General features: G+C 35.6%; 1 protein-coding gene and 1 long non-coding RNA gene across 4 annotated transcripts in view; one reads left to right on the top strand and one right to left on the bottom strand.

Annotated features, from left to right (window-relative positions):
• Positions 1–10,486: 10,486 nt before the first annotated feature.
• Positions 10,487–11,499, bottom strand: LOC123311562. Its single transcript, XR_006537499.1, has 2 exons — positions 11,326–11,499; positions 10,487–11,206 (listed from the first exon to the last, which is right to left on the bottom strand). It is a non-coding gene; the product is annotated as an uncharacterized LOC123311562 (long non-coding RNA).
• Positions 11,500–11,766: 267 nt separating this feature from the next.
• Positions 11,767–12,045, top strand: part of LOC123311559 (YTH domain-containing family protein 2) — a 201,279-nt gene continuing 201,000 nt past the window's right edge. The window contains exon 1 of one of the 3 annotated variants that reach the window (XM_044895598.1): positions 11,767–12,026. In XM_044895598.1, coding sequence (XP_044751533.1) covers positions 12,003–12,026 — 24 coding nt within the window. In that variant the 5' untranslated portion in view covers positions 11,767–12,002. The remainder of the gene's footprint in view (positions 12,027–12,045) is intronic. The other 2 variants (XM_044895599.1, XM_044895597.1) reach the window with 2 other exon arrangements.

Raw genomic sequence — 12,045 nt, 5'->3', positions numbered from 1 at the left:
AGTCAATAAAGTATACTTCTTCAACATAATGAAAAGTTGTCAGTTCTAAGATTTTGAATGCAAGAGGATGCTATATGCTCCTTTGACTTGTTATGCCTTTCGATAGTTCGCGGTGAATTTTTCAAATCTGAAAACCCCGTTTTGAACCATGAAGTATATTCTGTTTGATGAGAAAATAGTAAATATGGCCAGCAAAATAATTTTTCCCGTTTGATCGATCCAGTTAACCAATCACATTTATCGTACCAAACAACACTGAAACTTCTATTCTGACGATTTTCGGTAGACTTTAGTGTAATTAAATTTGGTGGAGGTCTTGTAAAGGTTTTAACAACGTGTACAGTTAATTCTCAATATTCAATTCCATTTTATTTTTTGATCCGTATCAGTACTTACCCCTAACGCCCTAACAAAACAACCTATCTTAACAAGAATATATCACAAATTTCCCGAAGTTCCAGTTCTCCAAGTCGTTACATTCGAATTGAAAATTGAAATCATAACAACTACCGCCGGACAACGCCCCTACCGTCGGAGATCAAGCGAATATAGTCGAAGACGGCACGAAAGAATCGATGGAGAACAGGGGAGCTGTGCCTCCTCTGGAACATTTTACGGGCGAATATGGTACAGTAAGTCAGCTGAATTCTTGTTCGGCTAGTATGTGAGTCCAGAGAACGTATGCGTGAGTTACACTATCAACGGAGGCAGCAGGCCCAACAGCCTCCGTCCGAATAGGCAGTACTAGGAAATATTCACATTCGACGCGGCGTACGCAGCCGGTGGATTGTATGATTGTTATGCTGGATTTTTATGAGCGGAGGATCGAAAAATGAACTAATTTTTATCTGAATATCTAGTTCAGGTGTTCGGAAAATTTATATAGAAATTACTTTCTGAAAATGAGGACATGCGCGAAGTGAATGTATTTTAGCTCTAAGCTTTATGAGGAGGCTTAGCCTCCCTTGCCTCCTCTGACGAGCCGCCCTTGCAGGGCATGGACTTCTGGGGCCCCAAACTATATAATAAACTTCCTTCTGAGTTTCATGACAAGTCCTTGATGAACTTTAAGAGAGAAGTGAAAAGGTTGCTTTTAAATGAAACTATATATTCTATAGAAGAGTTCTTATGGAGAAAGAATATGTGATGAGGATTGTTTTTTATTTTTATTGTGTTTGTATGCATGTTGTTACCACTGTGATATTTTATATTTGTTTATTACTGTGGACACCATTTGTAATATTAATTACAAACAAAGATCCATCTAATCTAATCTAATCCGATGAGAAGCAGAGCGCATGTAAGTTTTCGAGTGAATTTAAATTATTTGAAATCAATAATTTTCTTTTTCATTGTAGACTATTACTGAAGATATATATAAACTATTATATATATTGTATAAAATAAAAATATAGAAAGAATTGACACTTGTTTTTTTTTGGACAACGCTCCTTAATTAACTTAAAATTCAGTATAGTAGAAGGAAAATATGTATGTTCAACATGTAGATTAGAACCTTGATGAATTTCACATGATTATATTCTTTCACAATATACTAATCTAGTTAAAATCAACAAATTTTAGTTCTTTTCATACAAAAAAAGACTTATTAAATTCCGTCTGCACTGCTCTGAAAAATATGATCAACATCGCAAAATTTATTCAGAAAACGTCTTGAATTGATGAAAAATATGATTCCAATCATCACAGTTCGAGAAACGAGTCCAAAATTTCAGATATCCCCATCTCATTGTTGCAGGTATTTGGCAAAAAAATTATTAAATTCCTTCTACACTACTATGAAAAATATAATTCACATCGCATATAGGTTATCTATGATCGCATAATCAACTCAGAAAACGTCCTGATTTGATAAAAAATACGATTCAAATTAGAAAGACGAAACGTCAAAAATTTAAATTCAAACTTTAATAGGTTATCTCTCCTTGCGCAAGTACAGAGAGAGAACGATATACATCCAATTGTCTATTTCAGTCGGCCTCACTTTTGCTGACCCGAGAGTCCCTTCCATTTCTTTCTTTAGTTCAATGGTGACAATCATTGAACTAAAGAAAAAAACAATGAACTAAAGAAAGAGTTCAATGGAAAAAAATTATTTCAATGGTGACAATCGACATATTTCATTGGCAAATGTCATTTTTACTGATATATATAATATTAGAGAGATATGGAAGCATCCTTAACATCATGCGGTAATAACGTCTAGCGCTAATAACGTTACGACGCATGCGTATTTCTATTTTCAGAATAGCGGGCGGTATTAACGTTACCGTATGGAGGGTACCCTCCATACGTTACCGCATGCCGTAATTAGGGAGTTGAAGTGTGCACAATACGTTAGCCTGAACGTAAACGCTAACGTGAGAAATAACGTCAGATATAACGTTTACGGGTTGTGATGAAATTTGAGTTGAAGTGCTGCCATCATGAAACGTCAGACGTTAAACATAACCTATCAATTTGATTTTGCTTTCGTTTCGCGTGAACTCTCTTTTATCTAATATTGAGCTTCGACAGCTGGAATAACATTTGGAATATTGATGTTCTAATGATTTATATGCCTAATAAAGAGAATTTTCAGCTTGGAAGCATTTTATTATAAATGAAATGTTCAAGTGTTAGAGACATGAGAATTGCAGTGTAGATTCAGCCATTTCCTTGTGTACTGAATATCTGATAACAAAGTAATTTAACTTAATCCTTTTGATAACTTTCAAATCACTGCTGATTTCCTATAATTTTCGTTCATTATGAGAAAATACCAGAGATATATCTCTGGAAAATACACAGGAAATGTAAACAATGACAGTTTGAGGTTATCGAGAATTGCATTGAACAATCAAAATTCGGCCATTCGCAAGTCATCGGTGCTACTCGTTTAACGTTCGGTTAACGTACGTCGATGTTTAAGGTATACGTGGGAGACCGCTAGTTTACGTAGGCCGTAAAGCTGACGCTAACGTTAACGTTAAAAACGGACGAATGAGCATGCGTAGATGTCAATTATAACGTTAACGTTTACGTTCATGGCTGCACTTCAACTCTCTATTAGAGAGTTGAAGTGTGCACAATACGTTAGCCTGAACGTAAACGTTAACGTGAGAAATAACGTCAGATTTAACGTTTACGTGTTGTGATGAAATTTGAGTTGAAGGGCTGCCATCATGAAACGTCAGACGTTAAACATAACCTATCAATTTTTATCTAATATTGAGCTTCGACAGCTGGAATAACATTTGGAATATTGATGTTCTAATGATTTATATGCCTAATAAAGAGGATTTTCAGCTTGGAAGTATTTTATTATCAATGAAATGTTCAAGTGTTAGAGACATGAGAATTGCAATGTAGTTGAGCATTTTATTGATAATAAAATACTTCCAAGCTGAAAATTCTCTTTATTAGGCATATAAATCATTAGAACATCAATATTCCAAATGTTATTCCAGCTGTCGGAGCTCAATACTAGATAAAAGAGAGTTCACGCGAAACGAAAGCAAAATCATTTATTTATTTTACGGGTGGATAACGTTGAACGTTATCGTAATTTACGTTGTTTTCTTGCCTTGCGCATTACTATTTTTCCGTTTGTTTTGACAGAAGTAGGTTATGTTATTAAGAAGGGGCATTGAACTCCATAGAGTTCAATGAGAAGGGGCCTCTTAATCGACATTGAATCGAATTTTTTATAAGAGCAGAAGAGACTAAATGAGTTCCTCAAGAATAATCTAATAACCAAAGGTAAAAGTGTATATCTTCAATTAGTGGGTCACATGAAAGGAAGAGTCGAATGAAAATAGAAATTTTCATCCTAGTGTTTAATTCTGAGTACCTATTTCAATCCCATATTGTTGATTATGAACTATGTAACTTGTTTTCAATAGGAAATAAAAGGGTTCAATTCGAGATTTTTTTATTAAGACTCATAAAAGTAGAAACATCTAGATTGGATATATGGCTTATAGGTTAATGGCAGCAAAGCAGTACACAAATAATTCTACGTTATCTCTACATATCCTCCAGATGATATTCCAATTTTTTCTTAGTAACTATAGTGGCCACTTAAAGGTCCATGTCTATTTTAAAATCATGAAAGCATCACTGTGAACAGGTATTTTTCAATACAGTTTAATCCACCTCCACAAACAAAAATTCCTGTAGATATGCATCCATATAAACGCACATTATTCACAAAAACAGCATAAAATCAACCCAAAATGCATAACCTATCGACAACAAACTTTGACATTTACCGATCATCTGTTGCTTACGCTAATAACGTAAATTCGTATCTTCCATACGACTAAAATCTGAGCCAGATAGCGCAAGACGTTATTCCATTACCGCATGACGTTATTAACGTACGTTCGCGTTATACGCTTCTTCCATATCTCTCTGATGGTATACGTGGGAGACCGCTAGTTTACGTAGGCCGTAAAGCTGACGCTAACGTTAACGTTAAAAACGGACGAATGAGCTTGCGTAGATGTCAATTATAACGTTAACGTTTACGTTCATGGCTGCACTTCAACTCTCTAATAGAGAGTTGTGCACACTTCATGACTTCAACTCTCCTGTTATCTCTCTTTTCTACCACCCCCCTCTCTCTCGTAAGTATTCCTCGATGCGGTGAACGGTAAAACCACGTGAAGGCCTGTCTGTCGATGTCATATATCTATTATAATAATATAATATAATATATAATAGATATATGGTCCATGTATTATTAGGTCTATGCTCATTTCACATGTTTTATTTATTTCTATTTTGTTATCAGAGACCGCTTATTATTTACATTTTTCATTAATATTCTTTGTGAAATTGTGGTAATAGTTATATCAGAAAATCTGTATTGAATAGATGACCAATGCAACATAAATAACCGGGTTGCAATCACTTGCAACATGATTAACAACAAGAAGTTTTGAGCGGAACGTTAAATTAAACTGATATATCTACACATAACAACATAAGGGTCCTGTAACGTTCCTCGAACAACTGAAGAACAGAACAGAATCATTACTTGGAAGACTGAACCTGGTCAAAAGGCTCTCCCGGTCAAAACAAAGATTTGGACCACTATAACCTTCTAGCCTCACAAAAATTGTGGAGGCAAGCAAATGCGTCATTACAAGTAAAACTCCTCACTTGACGAATATTTTCGTTGTTCCAAGGTATAAAAGAGTGGTATTTAACTTCATCCAGAACTCTAAGAATATTTATTTGGCAATCTGTAATAGATATATGAAAAGTAAGATGATATTAAACTTTTGATATGATAACTATCATAATCATATATCAAGATTTCTGAATTAACTATAAATTTTCTTTCAGTGAATACAGAGAGTACCTAATTTATTGAAATTTTGAAAACAAATCAAGAAGTGGCGGATTTTATTCCCAGAAGATAAGCCAGATATAAAAAAGCATTCAAGAGCTTAGCAGCCTACAAATAATTTATAATTGGCCTTTTACGTAGGTTACTCTATAAAATATTTGGAACAAAATATTCAAGGAGAATATTTCACAAAAGGGTTAGCACAGATGTCCAAACTCCAAAGAACGGCTTGCCTCATGATTTCGGGGGCTTTCCGCTCTACTCCAACTTCGTCTATGGAGATGCTATTAGACCTCCCTCCCCTTCACATTTTTGTCCAGGGAGAGGCAAGACTAGCAACCCACAGGCTCCACCACCTTACCGTAAACGAGCCTGACAAACTCACTTTCGTGCCCAGTCGTCTGTCGGCCCAACTGGAGGCTGACGAGGTGATGGGCATGAGAACTGATCAAATAATCACAAGAACCAGCACCGAGGGAACATTCGTTTCTCTGATTCCAAGCAGAGACGAATGGCTCCATCACAAGGATTTCTATTTACAAGGACCTTGCTGGTTTACTGATGGCTCCAGAACCAGTCAGGGATCTGGAGCCGGAGTCTACAGCCGTAGACCGCTGACCAAACTCAGTGCTAGTCTGGGAAAGTCAGCGACAGCTTTTCAGGCAGAAATCTTCGCCATTGATCTGTGCGCAGGCCATTTACTTGACAGTGGCTGGGCGGGCAGATCGATAAAAATCCTTACGGATAGTCAAGCTGCGATCAAATCTCTCGCGGCAGACAAATGCAACTCGGCACAGGTATTGGAATGCAGATCTAAACTCACCAAATTGGGAAGTTTAAACAGACTGCAACTGATTTGGATACCTGGACACTCTGGCTTCAGTGGCAACGATGTATCGGATGCTGGCCAGAGAAGGCGCGACATCAACGCTTATTGGCCCGGAACCCAGTATAGGAATTCCTAATTCCTTAATCAGGGACCGAAACAACAGCTGGATAAGGCAAAAGGTCCTGGAGCAGTGGCGCAACCGTCCTGGATTGCGTCACTCGCATAGGGCTATTTCAGTGCCTCCCAGCCCATACACCAGTCGCTGGCTAGAATTTTCTAGAACTAATCTGAGATCCATAATAGCGGTTTTTACAGGACACTGCAGACTCAGAGCCCACCTCAAAAAACTCAACATCGTCAATGACCCACTCTGCAGACTCTGCTTAGAGGAAGACGAAACAATTGAGCATATCCTCTGTGACTGCCCGGCGGCAGACAGGGTCAGACTCGGAGTTTTCGGCTCTCCGAAGATGATCCTAGAGGAACTCAAGAATCACTCCCCCTCCGACATCATCTCTTTTTTGGGTAGGATGGGACTAGAGGGAGAGATTTAGCTTAGCTCTTTGAGCATGCTTGTGTGCTACAATAGACCGTTGGTCGCGGTGGCAGGTTTGGGTTAGTCCGTCCAACACACCCAGCAATCAGTAATCAGTAGCACAGATGAATTGATGTATATTTAGAGAAGGGAATAATGACCAACCTGTAATAAAATACTGCTATGAGGATTGTGAAACTCTGGATCCACATAGATTGCGTCTGGTAGACCATTGTTCCTGGCCTTTATTTCTACAGCGTTTGTATGGGTAATAAAAGATGGAATGAATATTTTCTCAAAATGTAAATACATAATATTATGTAATTTAGTTGTATTAAATATTCTTGAAAAGATGCACTGTTTCATTGAAAAGGTGTATTCAATATAGGTATATATAAAACAGGAACACTGTACTAGTAGTAATAAACTTTATTGAAACAATGTTTCCAAGGGCTAACAACTCAGGTCTTCCTGACCAGGAACAGTATAAAAATATAATCGATACAAAATAAGAAAAGCAGCATAAATATGAGTATAAATAAAAATATAACTAGTATAAGTCAGCTCTCCTAATAATAGCATTTTTGTTGTCTCCTCGTCAAGTAATTTATGTGAAGCCTCTTATGCTAAAATACAGAAATTTCTTCAGGAATAGGAAAAAAACTTAACACTGTTTCCTCGGCCTCCACATCCAACAACACAACAAGAAAATGGCATAATTATTCACTTCCTGCTAAAATACTGTGTGACTTTCCCATTGAATACTTTAATTACCATTATTGGCATTAATAACGCACATATTTAACACTGTTGGCTAAGGAATCACTAGGACTAACACCACCATCATATTAAAAACAAAAATAATGCATTTCAATATCCGTATTTTAACTAAAAGTAAAATAATATTCCAAATTATGTATTATTTTTGCCTATACAACACCTCCACAATTTCATTTTGACGTCTATCTGACAGCTGGTTGAAATTTCAGTACTGAAGTTGACAGTTTCAGAATGAGAAGTAGACGTGGCAACGTCGGTACGGGTATGAGCATTTTTACTTTTTAGCTCCTCGTCGAATACAGCCATTGAACTCTATGGGAACTGGAATGGCATCGCGATACAGGCAAAATCAAAGATATTACAAGTGTGTAATATCTTTGGGCAAAATGAGGAAGAGTGAAAGGGAAGATGTAGAGCAACCTTTCTCTCTCGCACGCCGTTGCTATTAGCAACGTAAACATTTCAATGTGCGGGAATGAAAGTATGAACTGAAAATATTTTAGGTTTGATATTGATTGGAAAAATTCACTTCTTTCTCTATTTCCCAAATTGTTCAAATCTTTCAACGAGTCGGTTCGTACTAAAAATAATTAATCATTAGTTTGTCATTCTAATCGAAATTTCTAAAAATTTTGCACTTTTTTTAGTGATTTATGATGTTAATCATAATTTCCTGAATTTCGGGAACGAAATTTTTAATAATCACCCTTGCAGCCTTGATGAATTAATAAAATAGAAGCTTTAGAGTAATTTGAATATAAATATTAATTATAATCTTGAGGCAAGAATATAGGAAATGATCTTCTGAAAAGCCTCGGATAAAGCTTTGGAATCATATGAAAAGCAGTGTCAGCAAAGACACGTCTCTGGTGTCAGTGCGAGAGATTTTAAATATTCCAAATAGTTCAATATATAAAAGGAATCATTTCAAAAAGTAAAGAACAAAATTAATGAAATATTTTTATTTAACATAATTGGGACAAAAATGTTACATTTGCTTAACAATTATTAAATAAAATTAATTTAGTAATTTTCTAACGAATAGTAGAGGATCCCCATGAAGTTCATCATTCATTAATTTTGATTGATGGAACATTCTACACTAGCCCTAGTGCACTCTTCATGGTCGAAATAAATCCTAAAGCGAATGTCTTTCGATAGTGAAAAAGAATGTTGGTATCATCAATTTCCAATGATTCTAAATATTCTATAGTTTCACTGAAAATTTCCTCAACATACCTCAGGGAAAAAGATCTAATTGGAGTTTTAACCCTCTCCGGAACAGATTTCTAGAATTAAGAATGTCAAACACTCATCAATTTTTCTAATGAATTCAACGGTAGCGGCACTATCTTCTTGTTCTTACATTTGTTATCAAGAAATTCCATAGAATCTGCTACCCCATTACTCATTGTTTGAGTAGCTAATCTGACATTCATAATTCTATTTTTATAATTGATATGCTGAGATGAGAGGGAATTAGCCAACCTTAGACCTTCCTCCATTTGAACTTTTTCTAATTCCTTGACAAACTGCCAAGAAATGTTTCCTGTGGGGGACTGCAAATTTTTTTCTGCAAATGTATTTCTACGGATACCAATTTTTCCTTCCTGTAGCTTTGGTCCAAAGTTGTAAAGTAAAAGGTTTTCGAAGAGGGAACCTAAAAAAATGAAAAACATAAGGCATAATTCCTAATTATTTACTGCTTCTCTCCTTTTGTGGATTCTCACTTCTGTAAATCTGTTCAGGATGGATTGGTTTATGTGATACCAACACTTCACAGAAAAAATATTATATTATATTTATGTCCCCTGCATTATGGCATTCGTTTCCAACACAATACTGGACCATTGACCATTCTTATTCAAAATGTTTTTTGTTACTGCAAAAACCACTTTTGTCACTCTGGGAAACACATAGACTTAAAAAACACTCACCAAAAAACTATATTTAAGCTTTGAAAAAGCATAAGAAAAAATTCTGTTCAACAGCTAACTTGACTTGATATATAGACATTTTTCGAGTTTCTTGGGAATGTAAATCGGAAGTATATGGCTTCTAAACAATTTTTCACCATGATTTTTATTAAAAGACATTAAACAATGTAATTTAAAATTTATCTACGAAAATGACATTTAAATTTAGGTTATTCTATTCTATTCTAATTTCTTGGTAATCACATCATCCCGGCTAGCAGCCCCTCTAAACCGGAATGACGGTAATCTGGGCTCAGCACAGTGAGGCTATGTACCCAATCTCAGTTAAATTCTTGGTCGTTGTATTCCTGGGGTCCCGAGGAACTGCAGGAGTCTTGGTAGAACCAATCCCCAAAAATAGTTTATAACAAGTCACGCGGTGTTCAACAATCACAAAGTAGCAACATAATCACAGAACCATACCCACAATTTACATCAAACTATTTTCTATTATTATCTTAGTCGTTGAGTTAAAATATTATTTTCGAATATTTCTACTTTTTGGAGCCCCAAAATGGGACGCGTGGAAAGGTACACATCACGCCGTGACGACCATTTTGGAACTCAAATTTAGGTTATAATAGTGTAAACAAAAACACGCTAGAGAGAGAAAGGTTGCTCTACATCTTCCCTCTCTCTCGGTCACAATTTTCGACGAATTTTGCTACCTACGAACATAGAGAAAGGGAAAGAGGAGAGTAGTCAATTCAGTGTTATTCATGGGCGACACGTTTTGTGGCGCCCCCCTTGGCTACTGGAGAAACTAATCCGAAAAAATTTGCGCGGGAAATTCAAATAACGGCCTCGTTTTTGAAATAATATTTACCAAGTTCGAAAAATACACTCCGTCGCCTCTCTCTACTCCTATTGTTCTTTTTATCGAGTTTAGTGGGAAAGATTCGATTAAAAGAACGATAGGAGTAGAGAGAGTCGATGGAGTGTATTTTTCGAACTTGGTAATTATAGATTTTTAGACGAATCATGAAATAGTGTAATAAAATAGAAAATCAACTGAAATAAATATATATTCAGGAAAATATTAGAAAATTACATTTGTATAGAAAGAATATACAGAAATTTAACCGAAATGAATATATAATAGAAATATTTGACAATAACAACTATAATTACAATATTGTACAGGATACATTATATAAAGGAACTGATCTTTTAAAGGGTTGAATGGATAAATAATATGGGCCAAACTAAACACAAAAACTGAACTTTGATATACATGAATAACTGAATTTGATGGATTCAGGCTTTATTTCTATGTGGTCATATCATATTGTATAATATTGTAATACTTTTTTACAATTATTAGAGAAATACATACCATAATCCAATTAATCATGAACAACCGAGTCCACATGTTCTTCATATGTAAACCAGAAAAATGTTACATGCGACTTTAAAAATAATTTCAACTTAGGGGTTATCGATGCAATACGTCCAAATGGCCGTACAATATGCCATTCTCATCATTTTCATAACTCTTGTTAGATTTAGAAATGGTCAAATATCAAATTATTGCAGTTTTATATGATGTAATAATAACAGTTCGAAAAGCAGCAAACATATTTCCTGGAGGATCCCCTAGATTCAGACTTCTAGTTCTCAAAAACTTGAATCCCTGGTCCCTACAACTTTTGTGTGGCATTTATTGTTTAAAGCCATCCAGACTTGAAAGCCATTTGAGTCTTTCTTGTTTCTTCTGGGCATGGGATCTGAAAAAATATTCTATATTTTGGTATCCAAAAAATGAATAACATTTCGCAATTTTGTAAAATCAAGCAATACATAATTTTAATTGATTATAGAAATAGAAATATATACAAAAACTCACCATGTGTTCGAAAGCAAACAATTTCTTTTTCGGGGAATAAACAAAAATCTCGAAATACTCTAACTTTTTGCATTAAACAAAACAAACTCAGACGGAATGACGGAAATCAGCTGACTTGAGTTCTGTCATAGATTACAGATTTCTTTCATCCACATCCACTGGCCACCAAACACTAGCGCCATTTCCGACGGGATTCCAAAAATTCTTAACCTAATTCTGAAAACGTGTCCCCCGTGTTGCCTATCTATTCGGCAGTCTCTCTTTTCTCTTGTCTCTGCCATTCCAGTTCCCATCATTGAACTAAAGAAAGTTCTTTCTTTAGTTCAATGGTTCCCATAGAGTTCAATGAATACAGCCATATATTAGTGTTCTGTGACAGCCAGTGAGCCAGTATATCTATGGTTCTGACTGTTCTGTGAACTAAAGTATCAGAATAATGACACAAATGCCAACAACGTGCGTGGTTGTGTTTATTAATGGTGCGCAGTAGATTAAGTGCAAGGTGGTGGTAATGGTGTTTCAGAATCAAACGCCATTATAGAACCAAAAGCGTTTCTTTTTATAAAAATTGGTCAGAAACTAAGTGAACAGAACTGGTAAACAGAAACATAAGTGTAAGTGAATATTTCGTGTAAAGGGTTTTATTTGTGGAAGTGAATTGAAAGAAAGACCAGTCAATGTCAGCAGGCGTGTCAGAACAGGTAAAGAGTACAATCATTT

Source organism: Coccinella septempunctata, chromosome 4 (genome assembly GCF_907165205.1).
Source record: "Coccinella septempunctata chromosome 4, icCocSept1.1, whole genome shotgun sequence".
Lineage (NCBI taxonomy): Eukaryota > Metazoa > Arthropoda > Insecta > Coleoptera > Coccinellidae > Coccinella > Coccinella septempunctata.
This window is presented reverse-complemented; position numbering and strand designations above follow the sequence as displayed.